The sequence below is a fragment of the Ranitomeya imitator genome, chromosome 6 (assembly GCF_032444005.1).
Source record: "Ranitomeya imitator isolate aRanImi1 chromosome 6, aRanImi1.pri, whole genome shotgun sequence".
In the NCBI taxonomy this organism is placed as follows: domain Eukaryota; kingdom Metazoa; phylum Chordata; class Amphibia; order Anura; family Dendrobatidae; genus Ranitomeya; species Ranitomeya imitator.
Window position 1 is genome coordinate 106601788 of NC_091287.1, and position 17838 is coordinate 106619625.

Below are 17838 nucleotides of genomic sequence, written 5' to 3' on the forward strand. Positions count from 1 at the left end.
TGTTGCCCCATGATGATGTCTTGTTCAAGGAGGGGCGATAGATGCTGCAGGAAAGCGAGTGCAGCCCCAGCCTACTGCGATGTGCCACGTGTGACTCCTCGCAAAAGAAATGTCTCAGGAAGTGCAGTAAAAAAAGACCCAGGGAGAAGTGTAGGGTATCTTATGATAAGGCTAATGTAGTTAGGGTGTAAAGATAGATATTTAGAAAGGGTGTTTTAGTTGCTGGACCACCCCTTTAAAAAAGATTGCAACTGGATCAGTTTTTTTTTTTTAAATATTGAGACCTAGAAAATGGATCCGGAAATAGACAGCTGTTTTGCTTCCATTTTTAACTAATCCATTTTTGTTTTTTTTGCTTACTGGATCTGTTTCATGCAGATAATTGCTGGACAATGTGAACTTGTGACTGTTGCAGCCAGTTACTGTAGCAGGAAACAGTGCACGATGGCAGCAGCGAAGAAAGCAGATGTGCTGCTGCAAAGTGACAGCTTCAGACAGACGCTTTGCTCTCATCAGTCAGAGTTTTAATACTCCTTCCACGCTGTTAAACTTTACTACCACTATCTAAATTCTTCACCAACGTCCATAACTCGCTTTCCTTACCGATCTGCGACGGCGTTTAAAGTTATATTGCCCAGAAATATTGTAGGGTGCCATAGACCAATGCTTCTGCGTGTGTGCGATATAAAATCTCAGCCTTTCTGCTGGCCCTCCTGGGCCGTCTGATTTATGGCTCATGATCCAGGGCTGCGGTTTATGGGCAGCACCACAAGCTGCAAATCTCGCCTAAAAATGTGCGTCTTGTATGAAGGCAACATTCCATTATTTATTCTCTATTTGTGTATTTCTAAGCACAAGAGCTATGATTTTTATAAAGCCATTATGTTCCAGTAACTTCTAATGTCTTTCCTCGGAGAGAGCGATTTTACTTATTTTACGACACAACTCCAGTGGAGTGTGACTTGAAGGAAATCCTTTTTTTTTTTTTTTCTTTTACAGTTGCAAACCCAAAACCGTTACAAATCGACCTCCACAGTTAGAAAGACATAAAGATAAGGCGTTTAAAAGATACTCTGTTCTCAAATGACTCAATTACATACTAATGAAAAAGGGGTGGTGAAAAGGAGACAAAGATTTCACAGTGCAAACTGGATACATTATTTAAAGGGAATGTGCAGGTTTTGCTGTGGAATCTGAGAGCGGCATGATGTAGGGGCAGAGACCCTGATTCCAGCAATGCATCACTGGGCTGCTTGATGCAATTTTGATACAATTCCTGTTTTCTCTGCTGTAGATGTAGCAGTGCTCAGAATGCTGAGCTTTGTAGAACTCCGACCACACCACTATTTGGCAGCTTTCTGTGTATACTGTACATTCTCAGGAAGCTGCCAATCAGTGGTGAGGGCAGGGTTACACAGGTTAGCTAGTCTGCGTGGCACATGACAACTAGTCCTGCAGTAATTCCTGATAAAACACTGATTGTTTTTAAACTAAGCAAGCTGCTGAGCAAGTGACACATCCCTGGAATCAGGATCTCTGTCCCTACATTATGCTGCTCTCAGATTAAATAGCAATTGCCCGCTGAGAGAATCCTTTAATGTCTTAGACCTAATGAGGGGATTTTACATTGAAAATCTAAGGGCCCCTTTCCACTTGCGAGGAAAACGGCTGAGTGCAATCCGATAAAAAATCGGATTGCACTCGGCCCAATGTTATTCAATAGGTGACATTCCATTTGCGATTTTTTTTTTTTTTTTTTTTTCTCATCCGAAATCGGACTGAGAAAAATCTGTGTCGGCTGAGAAAAAAATCGCAGCATGCTGCGTATTGCTGCGATTCTCTGACGAGACTCGCCAATGCAAGTCAATGGGTATGAGAAAAAAAACGCACAGCACTCGCACCATGCGTATGACATCCGTTTTTTACGGATACCTTACCATTCTGTGGCACAGAACACTGTAAATAGTCCTGTAAATGACTGTATAAAAATAGTTGCAGAGAAATAAAACGGATTGCATACGGATGTCATACGGATGTAAAACGGATAGTGCGATTAAAAAATCGCATTGAACTCGCATAACAAATGCATGACAAACGCATACTTTTCATCCCTTTTTTCGGTCCAGATTACGGACCGTTTTTTTGCTCACAAGTGGAAAAGGGCCCTAAGGGCTTGTTTTCACTTGTGAGGAACACGTCCGTGTCTCGCATGTGGAAACAAAGCTCTGGCGCCGGCACTTCGGAGCGGAGCGTGCGGCTCCATGTGTTCCTATGCGGCCGCACGCTCCGCTCCACAGTGCCGGCGCCAGAGCTTCGTTTCCACATGCGAGACACGGACGTGTTCCTCACAAGTGAAAACAAGCCCTTATAGTCATAAAATCCTCATATCATCATCTGCAGGACCGCTGTGACCTGTGATTAGCTGCAGTGGTTAGATGATTACAGGCTGCAGCTGTCCTGCTGCTCTGGTGGAACAGTGAAGTTTCTTTTTCCTGTGTCGGCACAAACCATGGAGCGGATTGTGCTGGTTCTGACATGTGAATATCACTTTATTTATTCCATCTTCCTGCCCCTCGGGAACTTTGTTTCTTTGCCTGGACAGCCCCTTTAATACGAGCATATAATGAAATAGTTCTTAAATCCAAGTGTATTCAGTTAACACCCACCCTGCCTGACGGACAGCTGCAGCTTGTACTCAGCAGTGAGAGATCTCCGCAGTAAGTGGAGGAGCTGTCAGTCAAGCTAGGCTGGTGAAGATTAAGATGAACTTTCATGAATGATTATACAGCCATTCTGTCCTGGATTGGATTATACTAGTAAATACAACAACCTCATCAGGTCTATTTATGTGTGCAGTAGGTATTGTAAATTCTTATCACAGATCTGCTTTTGGGACATCACTTCTTATTACTCAACAAAGGATGTCCTGGCACTAGGAGAGCTAGAGAAAATTGGTCTGCCACTTAAAACTACTGAATCTGAGAGCTGCATAATGTAGCAGCAGAGACCTTGAATACAGCGATGTATCACTTGGGCTGCTTAGTGTCATTTTTATAGAATCATTCCTTTATCAGATTATCACTACTTGGCCAGTTGGCCTGCTGCCAGGTAGCCAACCACACCCCCACCATTGATTGGCAGCTTTCTGGCTATGAACAGCGTACACAAAAAGCTGCCAATCAGGGGTGTGGGCCGGGTTATACAGAGCTCAGCATTCAGAAAACTTGTAGATCGTCTTTAATCAAAACTGCAGCACCCAGTAAAGTAAGTGATACATCGCTGGAATCAGGGTCTCTGCCCCTACATTATCCTACTCTCAGATGGGGTAGCAAAAACATGGTGACAGACTCCCTTTTAGACAAAAAGGACGATTAATCATTCTCTAGCACATTGGAAAGCTGAACTCAGTGTGAACTGGCACCGATGGTTTTTCCCCACTCAGAAGTGTCTGATAGGTTCATTTTCCACCTCTAGGACCTGAACCTGGATCCAGAATAGGGATTTCCTGACCGCTGATGTCTTTGACTTTGTTCACTTGTTAATTTTAGTAAACATGTTCATTTTTCCAGAATATGACAATTTTCAAGCATCTCTTTTTTTTTTTGTAACTTTGCATTGTGCTGTTCCTCTATTATTCCTCCTGCAAGCTTCTGAATAAACTGACACTTGGATGTAACTGTGTCCCTACTACAAACTAGGCTATGTTCACACGTTGCATTTTCCCTGAGTTTTTTTTATTGCAAGTTAAGGCTATATGCACACGTGGATTTACTGCGGATCCTCAGCGTTTTTTTCCCGCACAGAAACGCTGCAGATCCGCAAGTGATTTACAGTGCAATGTAAATCAATGGAAAAAAAATGCTGTGCTAATGGTGCGGAAAATCCTGCGGATTTAAAGAAGGAGCACGTCATTTATTTGTGCGGATCTGCAGCGTTTTTGTACCCATTCCATTATAGAAATCCGCAGGGGTAAAAACGCATGAAATCCGCATCTGCATTTTCTACCAAGAGATGCAGAATCTGCACAAAAAATTCCAGAGGCAAATCCGTATCGTGTGCACAGAGCCTTAACCTGCTTACAAAAAGTAGTTTTTGCTGCTTTTTCGTTAGGTAACATTTGTCTCTTGTGCGTGCTTATAAAGATTAGTGCATAAAAACAAAAATCTGATTCAACTTCATCAGGTTTTGGCACCAAAAATGCAGCAAAACCTGATACCTGCGTTTTTTGCACTACCCATAGCTTTCACTGGGTGAAATGCTGATAAAAGTGGCATTCTGCAAAAACACAGCTCTTTGGCAAAAGTCAGGAAAAAAAAAACAAGCTGTGCATGAGATTTCTGGAATTGCATAAACTTTGCTGGTAATGTGAAAGCAGATGAAAATTTGCATAAAAAACAAAACAAACAAAACGCTGCAAAAAGCAACTTGTGAACTCTGTCCAAGAAGTGTTCAGACTGCCTGCAGACTCGCCCCATTGAATGTTCCCTGGGGAAATACCCAGCAGGAATAATACAGGCTGAGAGTATTGTGCACCATTTCTACTCCTTTTAGAGACTTTTAAAAAGTTTTATTTTCCATTAGAGGGAATGTATGTACCGTACTTATTTCTCCCCAATAGTGAATGTTATACACCTCATCTGAATGTGTTGTGTTTGGCACATAAGAAAGCTGAAGGAGCATAAAACAGCTGAAAAAGGTGTGCGATATGGGGCAAAGCCAAGGGAGGAGCTGGGAACTCCGCAGATCTGGAGAGGGGTCACATACAAGAGCTGGGGAAGGTGGGACCTGGCACCTACAAGAGCTGGGACGGGCGTTCTGGAACAGAAGAGTTGGAAGTACAATGGTCTAGAATAGCGCAGAGCTGGAACATGTAATAGACCGTGATATTGGCCCCCACCCTCACTCACGAATACAGCTTGATCGTTAAATTGTACCTAACCCCTTAAGAACCAGGGGTATTTCCGTTTTTTGTGTTTCCATTTTTTTTTTTTTGCTCCCCTTCTTCCCAGAACCATAACTTACCTATGTTATTTTTTGGTCAATGGCCATGTGAGCCCTTGTTTTCTACGGGACGAGTTGTACTTTTGAACAACACCATTGACTTTACCAGATCGTGTACTGGGAAAATGGGAAAAAAAATGTTAAAGTGCGGTGAAATTGCAAAAAAGTGCAATTCCACAATATATATGTTTTTTTTTGTACAATGTTCACTAAATGCTAAGACTGACCTGCCAATATGATTCTCCAGGTCAATACGAGTTGATGCCAAACATTTCTAGGTTCTTTTTTAAGTGGTAAAAAAAAAATACAAAGTATGTCCAAAAAAAAAAAAAAAAAAAGTCGCCATATTCTGAGACCCATAGCATCTCCATTTTTCAGGATCTGGGGTCGAGTGAGGGCTTGTTTTTTGTGCGTCGAGCTGATGTTTTTATTGATACCATTTTGGTGCAGATACGTTCTTTTGATCGCTTGTTATTGTATTTTATTGCAATGTTGCAGCGATTAAAAAACCCTTATTTTGGCTTTTTGATTTTTTTTTCTCGCTACGCCATTCGGCGATTGGACTAATTCTTTTCGTATATTGATAGATCAAGCGATTGTGAACGCTATTATATCATATGTGTGTATTTTTAAATTTTTTTAATTGTGTTATTTTGAATGGGGCGAATCGTGGGTGATTTGAAGTTTTATTTTTTTATTATTTTAATATTTTTAAAAACTTTTTTTACTTGCTTCAACAGTCTCCATGGGAGACAAGAAGCTGTGGTTATCCAATTACCTGTGCTGCATAGAGCAGGAACACAGCCCTACTCAGTGTTGCAGAAATGCTCACTTGCTATGAGCGTTATCATGCCAACCCATCGGCGGCCTGCGGTCATGTGACACGTGCACCAATGGGCGGGGTTAATGACGCGCTTCCTGCGCGTGCATGTTACATGCCGGCTATCAGTTTGACAGCGGCATTTAACATGTTAACAGCCGCGGGTGGATCACAATTCTACCCGCGGCTGTTAGGGGCACCTGAGAGCTGATCAGATCACCTGTCATGGGTCAGAAAAGGTGCGGGCTCATCACCGGAACCTGCACCAAACGGGGAGGCGTCCAATGTCGAATATATCCGTCATTGGATGTTAAGGGGTTAAAGACCCCCTTCTGAAGCCAATACAACCCATAACTAGTAATTTACTAGTATTTTGCCATATAAAACCTTGTGTAGGCTGCCGATGAGCTGACAGAGAAGCCTCAGGGGTATTCAATTTCCCCTAATTCCCTACTTTATTATCAGAGTTTCCGCTTCCAAAGGGACCAAACAGGGAACTGCTATTTATGCACATCGTCGTCCATTAGTGAAGGGTGAACCTACAATTCTGCATCTAGCAATCAAACACATAGCCCAGATGAGAAAACCTATGCAGAGACCTATAAATATACATTGTCTGTGCTGATCCTCCGTAAACAGTACATAACACGGTGCCTCCACCATTTCCCCTCCACGATCTAATGAAGGAGGATGATTTCCTGCCAGGGTGATATTCGGGGCTGCGGCTGCATTAGAATTTACCATAGTGAGCCGGAGAGATAACTACGGTATCGCAATCTCTTAACAGCTTGAATAATGAGAGGACAGGAGTAGGATGACTGTCATTACGTCTCCGAGAATGCTCGCTTGCAATACAAAGGTGATTTTTTTTTTTTTTGTTTCATAGGATTGGTGAGTTAAAGGAACTGTCCAGGATGAGAAAAACAAGGCTGTCCTTGATTTGTGTCTGGAATTGCATATTATCGCCATTAGGCTACTTTCACACTAGCGTTGTACTCGGCCCGTCGCAGTGCGTCGGGTCGACGTACCGACGCATACTGTGGAAGCGCCGCACAACGGGGGCAGCGGATGCATTTTTCCAACGCATCCGCTGCCCCATTCTGAGCTGCGGGGAGGAGGGGGCGGAGTTCCGGCCGCGCATGCGCGGTTGGAAATGGCGAACACAACGCACCAAAAAACGTTACATGCAACGTTTTTTGGTGCCGACGGTCCGCCACAACACGACGCAACCGTCGCACGACGGTTGCGACGTGTGGCAAAGCGTCGCTAATGTTAGTCTATGGAGAAAAAATGCATCCTACAAGTAATTTTGCAGGATGCGTTTTTTCTCCAAAACGACGCATTGGGACGTGCGTCATACGACGCTAGTGTGAAAGTAGCCTTAAAGGGAATGTGTCAGTAGGTTTTTGCTTTGTAATCTGAGGGCAGCATAAGGTAGGGGTTAAAACACTGAATTCAGCGATGTATCACAGGTCAAGCTGTGTGCTGTTTACTTAGACGGAAGGTTTAATCACTTGATTAAGATTGCTGGGACTAGCAGGCACATGCTTCCAAGTCTGACTCCGCCCCCTTCTGTAATAAGCAGCTCGCTTTCTATAGACTGTGTACACTGAGAGCCTGGTGTGGGCGGGGGCAACTTTCTCAGCTCTGTTGCATTACTAAATCTAAAAACTTGTCAGACCTGCTGCACCCAGTAAACTAAGTGATATATGGTTGGATACAGCTTCTCTTTTCCTGCATCATGCTGCTGTCAGATGAGGTAGTAAAAAAACTTGTGACAAATTCCCCCTAAAGTCAATGGATCTGAACTGCAATACCACAAATCGTGGAAGAACAGTGGCGCTCTTTGTAGAAGACCGATAGCAGCCCTGCTTTTGTAATCCTGGATTGTGTCTCCTTAACCCTTTAAATCTGTGCAGTGACACAGAGGAGTAGTAGCATAGGAGTATTTGGTGAATGTAGTGGTTGAGAAGCAGCAGACAAATCCCCATCTTCATAATAAGTAATCAGCAGCCACCAGATCACACTATTCCAACCCCCCTTTAGCATATATTCTTTTCACCATCATTATACTCTTAATATAAAAAATGTGCAATGTTAAATTACTTATGTTATAATGTTCTTACGATACAGGACGGAGTTGCATTCACTATTTTGATATTTTCCAGAGTTCTTTTGAATTTGCATCATAAATCCAAAACAAAGCCATTATGATGTATCAGCTCATACAAAAAAAAATCAGAGCGTCACTTTGGGTGATAACATCAGGGCTATTGAGATGGATGGAAAGAAAGGTTCTCACCTTGTCAGGTTGTGATACGCCACAACTGCATTGTGCTTAATGGGACTGTTCAAACCAAGTACAAGCACACGGTGCACCCTTGGTGTGGCCAAACATTGAAGTGCACCCTTGGTGTGGCCAAACATTGAAGTGCACCTTCCTCCTTATTTGTTTTCTATCTAGCTCTGGCCTTTTTCTGGCTCTATAAAAGACATGGAGGGACAGAAGTAGGTGGAAATCTGGAGCTTAAAATTTGGCCACTCCAAGGGTGCCTTGAGTGCCTGAGCTTGGTTTGAACAGTTATTTTGTGCTGTCCCTTTAAAGTCTGTTTTCAGCAATTCTATAGCCTGTGTGCCCATATTAATAGTTTGGTGACTGATTGTCTTTAGGATCAGGCATTTAGAAATGTGAAATATTAATTATTTATTTGGCAAAAAACCCCAAAACAAATAGTCCAAACAGGGTTCTAGCACTTCATAACGAAGAATAGATTTTATTATCTAGAAAATATCTGTTTTCAGAGGCATTCCCATTCATCAGATAACAATAAACCATTTTTGTATTGTGTGTTTATTTTGTTATACAAATAATATTTCACAAAGCTGAGCTATTAGTGATACATGCTCAAAAGCATTGTAGACTGACGCTAGTAGGAACCAGCAGAAAGTAATGCGATGGGTATAGTTTTATGTGTTTTAAGCTATTGGTGTTTTTTTCATTGTGTTTATCAACTATATTTTATTGTAATCTGCCTGAAAATGAAATTGAAAAATTGAACATGAAAACTGAAGGCATTACGGTTGCAGTGCAGATACAAATAAAAGTTAACTGAGCTGTTTTATGCCCCTCTTGTTTATCAGAACACATTTACGTTTGTTTTCTGTTGTGAATATTTTATGTATTTTACCTTGTAGAACCTGAAAATGTCAACCGAAGGTCAAAGGGTGGATGATAGCCCAAGCACTAGTGGAGGAAGCTCTGACGGAGACCAACGGGAAGGTGTTCAAAATGAGCAAGAGCGGGAAAAGGTTCAACCCAAGAAGAAAGAAGGGAAGATATCCAGCAAAACAGCTGCCAAACTGTCCACGAGTGCCAAAAGGTGAGCTATTCCTCAGTAATCCTACCACTGTACGGTATAGTCAGACATTGGAGATCACACATAAGAATCTCCGTTAATGTACAGTGACTGTTACTTTTCCATTGGGCAGAGATAAAGGTTCGTCAGTGAAGACCGTCAATAGTCTTAATTGAAGAACCTTTATCTCTATAGCTTAAAACTCATCTGCAAATTGAGTTGTGTTTTTTTGTTGTTATTATTATTATTATTATTTATTTAGACATTGTTGTTATATTACTTATACAGGTTGCCTGGTAGGAATGACATTACTGTTCCCACAAGGATTATTATTTGTATGAAGGTTAAATATCTGCTCATATAGGCAACTTTGCCCCTTAGGTGACTTGCACAGTTAAGTGACAAGCCCTGTGGTTGTGCCATCAGGAGAGAAAGGAGCACTTTTGCTGATGCAGTGATATATTATAATAATTTTACATCGTATAATGTTTCATTTCCAAGTCCTTTAATTTGCATGTTCGGGGTGACTTTACCAGGAGTCACTTTCTCTCGCTGTGTATCCCTCATCTGACAGACACTTGACCACCAGCAGATTTAAAAGATAATTACCATATATACTCGAGTATAAGCTGAACCGAGTATAAGCCGACCCCCTTAATTTTGCCACGAAAAACTCCCTATGGGAGTGGAGTCCATATTCATTACTGTAATGAGCGATACCATGTGACCGCTCACTACAGGAACAAGCTGTCAGCTCCAGGGAACAGACGTGTAGGGACCGCGCCAGGAGCAGGTGAGTATAACGCAGTGCGCGATATTCACCTGCTCCCCGTTCCACCGCCGGCGCCACTGCATCTTCCCCGTCTTCTGCACTGGCGCTCAGGTCAGAGGGCGCAATGACTCTGTTAGTGCGCGCCGGGGAATATTAGACAGCTGCTGCTCCCCATCCCCTGCCGACCCCTGGGTATGACTTGAGTATAAGCCGAGAGGGGCAATTTCAGCCTAAAAAAATGGGCTGAAATTCTCGGCTTATACTCGAGTATATACAGTATCTTACAATTTTTTTTTTTTCTTAAATTACATTTTTAACCCTTATTTGAATGGGTTCTAAAACTCATTTCCTGAGACAGCATATCTTTATTTATTCCATACTTATTTTTTGGTATTTTTTTTTCTTGATGCACACAAATCTTTTATTCAACTCTGGTGAATGTGTACTTTTTAATTAATTTTCTTTATCATTTTCCTTTTTACGATAATTACCCAACATTGTAAAAGTTTTCTTCAGGTGAAAATGAGAAAGTTTCTATATTAGTTTAGGTTGTGGTCAGTAGAAATGCTTGGGTTCATTGGAGACCTGCTGGGGTCCCACCAATCTTAAAAATAACAGTGAAATGCTGTGTCCAGTTGATGGTTTTTCTCAACACGTTGGAGATCCAGGGAGCTGGCTTTTGACTTAGAGGGCCAGGATCGCTCTTGTGCATGGAAATAACAGTAGAGGTCCTGCAGAGCTAAACCCACCTTGAAAGCCCTTTCATTTTAAGGATCAGTGGGAGTCACATCCTAATGTATATACTAACCATCACTTGATGAAATTAGTATAATCTATTTCCTTTTGAGGCCAAGCTTACACGCCCAAGTATGGACCGCAATGTTGAGACCGGCTGTGGGTCACTTGCCCAGAGCTCCACAACTTCATAGACTATGGGTTTATTGAGTTTGGGAAAGGAGAACTGTGACCAGCCCGGAAATCACGGTCTGTACTTGGGCTGTGAATGTTCAACTTGTGAAACCGGTCAAACTTTTATCTGAAGTCTAAAATGTTATGATTGACTGTTAACTTGAAATCTAGATTTTAGAAGAGGGACAAGGAATGAGACCATTATCCACCATGTCCTCCATATTAATGATTTCTCCTTAAGAAACGTTGATTTAACATGGGGTAATTAGGAGGTAGGTTATGTCACCATGACGTTAAGGAGTAGAGTAGGATAATGACATGGGGTAATTAGAAGGTAGGTTATGTCACCATGCCGTTAAGGATTAGGGTAGGATAATAACCTGGGATAATTAGGAGGTAGGTTATGTCACCATGACGTTAAGGAGTAGAGTAGGATAATGACATGGGGTAATTAGAAGGTAGGTTATGTCACCATGCCGTTAAGGAGTAGGGTAGGATAATAACCTGGGATAATTAGGAGGTAGGTTAGGGTAGGATAATAACCTGGGATAATTAGGAGGTAGGTTAGGGTAGGATAATAACCTGGGATAATTAGGAGGTAGGTTATGTCACCATGACGTTAAGGAGTAGAGTAGGATAATGACATGGGGTAATTAGGAGGTAGGTTATGTCACCATGCCGTTAAGGAGTAGAGTAGGATAATGACATGGGGTAATTAGGAGGTAGGTTATGTCACCATGACGTTAAGGAGTAGAGTAGGATAATGACATGGGGTAATTAGGAGGTAGGTTATGTCACCATGCCGTTAAGGAGTAGAGTAGGATGATTACAACGAGGCTTCTCAGACGTCAGATATTCGGGTGGGGAGCATGTGAAATGATGGACCTGGCTGTCTGCTCTTGGTAACTGCTCTTCTATACCCATGGTAGTAAATAACCCCCACACTGTTGATTTATAGGGAAATACTAGGAGGGAGCAGATGTTCTCATGGAGTCTTCAGGGTGTGTGCTGGCTGATCTGAATGTTTAGCAACTCGCTAGAAACACCAGGGGATTTTGCATTTTCAGTGAAGCGGCCTGCTGCAGTGTAACCATTACTGGCAAATGTATAATGTCAGAGCAGCAAGAACGTTCTCCAAGTGTTATCTCGTACACTTGGCGCAACAAGAGCGTGCGCAGGAATACAGACTCCTTTTATTGTAATTAACTGAGGAGGCTTTTGTAAAATAAAAAGTAAAAATAAAACCAAAAGCAGCATAAAAAATACAATTGTCTTTACATCGTTTCAATGCATGCTTTGCTATGAGCGCAGAAGTGTAATATGGTTTATGTTTTCAAGATGTATGGGCTAGATTTATTTAAATTGTTTCATCAGTCTTTTTTCATCGATGCTATATTTTAGTTAGTGTTACATTGTCTATTTCCTAAATTTAATTTACCATACTCATTTTTTTATTTAATGCTTATCTGTGCTTGTCTACTGCCTGCAAAGCCACTTCATATTATATCTTAATGGAACGCTAAACCTAGAAATTAATGTTTACATCAAACAAGAAATATGTGTCCTCACTCTTAGTCTGTAGCAATTTCTGCAAGATCCTTAAAGGCCAGGGTTTGCTCGAAAGTCTGCAGTCACTCTATGCGACTACAGACCTTTAAATCCTCACAATGTGCTCTGAGTATTCTCCCGTACTTGCGTCAGTCACGTGTCCGCAAGTACAGTATTTATGCATACTTACAACCACATTCCCACTAGACGTGTGTGGTCTCACACGTCTAGTCGGTATGTCGCCGCGAGTATGCATATCTTATATTTGCAGTCATATGACCGCGCACTCATGTTGCAGGCATGGGAGAATACTGACATTAAGCGCTGTGAGAATTCACAAGTCTGCAGTCACATCGAGTGACTACAAACTTTCATGCCAAACCTGGACAACCCCTTTTAAACAGTTGGTCCCAATTCATCATTTGCATTTTTTTTTTTTTTAGTTTTGTGCATTTTCTAGTTTTCTTTTAAGTCAGAGGACATGTGCGTGGGTTGTTATGTGGTCGTCTTTGTTGTAGTTGTACCATTCTAAGTAGACGCAGACTGGTAGCCGGTACGAAGTGAGGGGTGGACAGTTGGAATTGAGACATACCGGTATCTCCATATACTTGTTTGCCGGAGGACACAAGAACAACCCTCATTAATTTCAAAAGTGAGTCTATGGTTATAACTAGTGTTGAGCATTCCGATACCGCAAGTATCGGGTATCGGCCGATACTTGCGGTATCGGAATTCCGATACCGAGATCCGATACTTTTGTGGTATCGGGTATCGGTATCGGATACATAGAGATGTGTAAAATAAAGAATTAAAATAAAAAATATTGATATATTTACCTCTCCGGCGGCCCCTGAACTCAGCGCGGGTAACCGGCAGGCTTCTTTGTTCAAAATCAGCGCTTTTAGGACCTGAGAATCACGTCCCGGCTTCTGATTGGTCGCGGGCCGCCCATTTTAAAAATGAGCGCGTTAATAGCTTGCGGTGACGTCGCGGCTTGTGATTGGTCGCGGCTACGCGACCAATCACAAGCCGCTACGTATTTGAAAGCCATTAACGCGCTCATTTTTAAAAATGAGCGCGTTAATAGCTTGCGGTGGCGTCGCGGCTTGTGATTGGTCGCGTGCCGGTCACATGGGCGGCCCGCGACCAATCAGAAGCCGGGACGTGTTTCTCAGGTCCTAAAAGTGCTGATTTTGAACAAAGAAGCCTGCCGGTTACCCGCGCTGAGTTCAGGGGCCGCCGGAGAGGTAAATATATCAATATTTTTTATTTTAATTCTTTATTTTACACATCCCTATGGATCCCAGGGCCTGAAGGAGAGTTTCCTCTCCTTCAGACCCTGGGAACCATGAGAATACCTTCCGATACTTGATGTCCCATTGACTTGTATTGGTATCGGATATCGGTATCGGCGATATCCGATATTTTTCGGGTATCGGCCGATACTATCCGATACCGATACTTTCAAGTATCGGACGGTATCGCTCAACACTAGTTATAACTTTCGGCCCCATTAGGCTACGTTCACATGTTGCGGATTTTCCACGCACATTTTCCAATGGCAAATCCACAGTGTAATACAGTAACGGCAATGTATATATGTAACAACTCTGATATTTTCTGTATGGAAATTGACTTTCAGTATGAACCTTACTAATATATAAGTATTAGTGATGAGTGAGTGTACTCGTTGCACCGGTTTTGCCGAGCACGCTCGGGTGACCTCCGAGTATTTATGACTGCTCGGAGATTGTTTTAATCACGGCAGCAAATAAATTTACAGCTAATAGCCAGGCTGAGTACATGTGGGGGTTGCCTGGTTGCTAGGGAATCCCCACATGTAATCAAGCAGACTAGTAGCTGTAAATCATTCAGCTACCCCAATGAAAACTACATCTCCGAGCAGTCATAAATACTCGGAGGTCACCCGAGCAACGAGTACACTCGCTCATCACTAATAAGTATCATAGGTTCTTCTCTCGGACTTGTTAGTGCACCTTTCACCACGTTCTCCTGTGGCCGTCGCTCATGGAGGAGCATCTGACCAGTCTAATCCAGCAGAAACACACTGTACATGGGAAACCTGTATTTCTATTGGAGGAGGCTGATGGACAGGTTCGGTCACATGCTCCTCTCTCGGCAGCCATTTTGAGCAGAGTAGCTGCCTGTACAGGCCTATGCTGCCTGTAGGGAAGACTGCACAAATAAATCTGTAACACTTCACAAAGGAGGATAGCCTGTAATACTTATATTAATAATCATGTCCCCAACACACTTGTTAAAATAAAGCGGAAAGCCCCTTGAAGTTCAAAGATGTCATCTATGACAGCAATGGCCACCTGCCCTCACACAGCAACTGAATTAGGACATTGTATGCTTTACCTGCCTGTTTCAGGCACAAATCTTTATAAGCCATTTTCATAGATGAGCCAGTTAGACTTTTGTGGTGAACATGTAGGTTTTATAGTGTTTTGACAATATAGTTGTCCTCATAAACTGTTAATCCCATGGACAGGAGATCGTACGTGTCCCCCTATGTCAATGTATGCTGTCCACGTAATGTCAGTGTATCCTGTCCCCCTATGTCAGTGTATCCTGTCCACCTATGTCAGTGTATCCTGTCCCCCTATGTCAGTGTATCCTGTCCACCTATGTCAGTGTATCCTGTCCCCCTATGTCAGTGTATCCTGTCCCCATATGTCAGTGTATCCTGTCCCCCTATGTCAGTGTATCCTGTCCCCCTATGTCAGTGTATCCTGTCCCCCTATGTCAGTGTATCCTGTCCCCCTATGTCAGTGTATCCTGTCCACCTATGTCAGTGTATCCTGTCCCCCTATGTCAGTGTATCCTGTCCCCCTATGTCAGTGTATCCTGTCCCCCTATGTCAGTGTATCCTGTCCCCCTATGTCAGTGTATCCTGTCCCCCTATGTCAGTGTATCCTGTCCCCCTATGTCAGTGTATCCTGTCCACCTATGTCAGTGTATCCTGTCCCCCTATGTCAGTGTATCCTGTCCCCATATGTCAGTGTATCCTGTCCCCCTATGTCAGTGTATCCTGTCCCCCTATGTCAGTGTATCCTGTCCCCCTATGTCAGTGTATCCTGTCCACCTATGTCAGTGTATCCTGTCCACCTATGTCAGTGTATCCTGTCCCCCTATGTCAGTGTATCCTGTCCACCTATGTCAGTGTATCCTGTCCCCCTATGTCAGTGTATCCTGTCCCCATATGTCAGTGTATCCTGTCCCCCTATGTCAGTGTATCCTGTCCCCCTATGTCAGTGTATCCTGTCCACCTATGTCAGTGTATCCTGCCCACCTATGACAGTGTATCCTGTCCCCCTATGTCAATGTATCTTGTCCCCCTATGTCAGTGTATCCTGTCCACCTATGTCAGTGTGTCCTGTCCACCTATGTCAGTGTGTCCTGTCCACCTATGTCAGTGTGTCCTGTCCACCTATGTCAGTGTATCCTGTCCCCCTATGTCAGTGTATCCTGTCCACCTATGTCAGTGTGTCTTGCTCACCCTTGTCAGTGTACCTCGTCCACCTATGTCAGTGTATCCTGTCCACCTATGTCAGTGTATCCTGTCCACCTATGTCAGTGTGTCTTGCCCACCCTTGTCAGTGTACCTCGTCCACCTATGTCAGTGTATCCTGTCCACCTATGTCAGTGTGTCCTGTCCACCTATGTCAGTGTATCCTGCCCACCTATGACAGTGTATCCTGTCCCCCTATGTCAATGTATCTTGTCCCCCTATGTCAGTGTATCCTGTCCACCTATGTCAGTGTATCCTGTCCACCTATGTCAGTGTATCCTGTCCACCTATGTCAGTGTATCCTGTCCCCCTATGTCAGTGTATCCTGTCCACCTATGTCAGTGTATCCTGTCCCCCTATGTCAGTGTATCCTGTCCCCATATGTCAGTGTATCCTGTCCCCCCTATGTCAGTGTATCCTGTCCCCCTATGTCAGTGTATCCTGTCCACCTATGTCAGTGTATCCTGCCCACCTATGACAGTGTATCCTGTCCCCCTATGTCAATGTATCTTGTCCCCCTATGTCAGTGTATCCTGTCCACCTATGTCAGTGTGTCCTGTCCACCTATGTCAGTGTGTCCTGTCCACCTATGTCAGTGTGTCCTGTCCACCTATGTCAGTGTATCCTGTCCCCCTATGTCAGTGTATCCTGTCCACCTATGTCAGTGTGTCTTGCTCACCCTTGTCAGTGTACCTCGTCCACCTATGTCAGTGTATCCTGTCCACCTATGTCAGTGTATCCTGTCCACCTATGTCAGTGTGTCTTGCCCACCCTTGTCAGTGTACCTCGTCCACCTATGTCAGTGTATCCTGTCCACCTATGTCAGTGTGTCCTGTCCACCTATGTCAGTGTATCCTGCCCACCTATGACAGTGTATCCTGTCCCCCTATGTCAATGTATCTTGTCCCCCTATGTCAGTGTATCCTGTCCCCCTATGTCAGTGTATCCTGTCCACCTATGTCAGTGTATCCTGTCCACCTATGTCAGTGTATCCTGTCCCCCTATGTCAGTGTATCCTGTCCACCTATGTCAGTGTATCCTGTCCCCCTATGTCAGTGTATCCTGTCCCCATATGTCAGTGTATCCTGTCCCCCTATGTCAGTGTATCCTGTCCCCCTATGTCAGTGTATCCTGTCCACCTATGTCAGTGTATCCTGCCCACCTATGACAGTGTATCCTGTCCCCCTATGTCAATGTATCTTGTCCCCCTATGTCAGTGTATCCTGTCCACCTATGTCAGTGTGTCCTGTCCACCTATGTCAGTGTGTCCTGTCCACCTATGTCAGTGTGTCCTGTCCACCTATGTCAGTGTATCCTGTCCCCCTATGTCAGTGTATCCTGTCCACCTATGTCAGTGTGTCTTGCTCACCCTTGTCAGTGTACCTCGTCCACCTATGTCAGTGTATCCTGTCCACCTATGTCAGTGTATCCTGTCCACCTATGTCAGTGTGTCTTGCCCACCCTTGTCAGTGTACCTCGTCCACCTATGTCAGTGTATCCTGTCCACCTATGTCAGTGTGTCCTGTCCACCTATGTCAGTGTGTCCTGTCCACCTATGTCAGTGTATCCTGCCCACCTATGACAGTGTATCCTGTCCCCCTATGTCAATGTATCTTGTCCCCCTATGTCAGTGTATCCTGTCCACCTATGTCAGTGTGTCCTGTCCACCTATGTCAGTGTGTCCTGTCCACCTATGTCAGTGTGTCCTGTCCACCTATGTCAGTGTATCCTGTCCACCTATGTCAGTGTGTCCTGTCCCCCTATGTCAGTGTATCCTGTCCACCTATGTCAGTGTATCCTGTCCACCTATGTCAGTGTGTCTTGCCCACCCTTGTCAGTGTACCTCGTCCACCTATGTCAGTGTATCCTGTCCACCTATGTCAGTGTGTCCTGTCCA

At 43.7% G+C, this 17838-nt stretch overlaps 1 protein-coding gene and 1 long non-coding RNA gene across 2 annotated transcripts in view; one reads left to right on the plus strand and one right to left on the minus strand.

The window, feature by feature from the left end:
* Positions 1-17838, plus strand: part of LOC138642070 (ubiquitin-conjugating enzyme E2 E2) — a 311858-nt gene that overhangs the window by 18039 nt on the left and 275981 nt on the right. Inside the window, exon 2 of the mRNA XM_069729987.1 lies at positions 9017-9201. Coding sequence (XP_069586088.1) covers positions 9026-9201 — 176 coding nt within the window. The 5' untranslated portion in view covers positions 9017-9025. The remainder of the gene's footprint in view (positions 1-9016; positions 9202-17838) is intronic.
* The window catches only part of LOC138642071 (uncharacterized), a 97094-nt gene that overhangs the window by 11180 nt on the left and 68076 nt on the right, over positions 1-17838 (minus strand). The window lies entirely within an intron of this gene.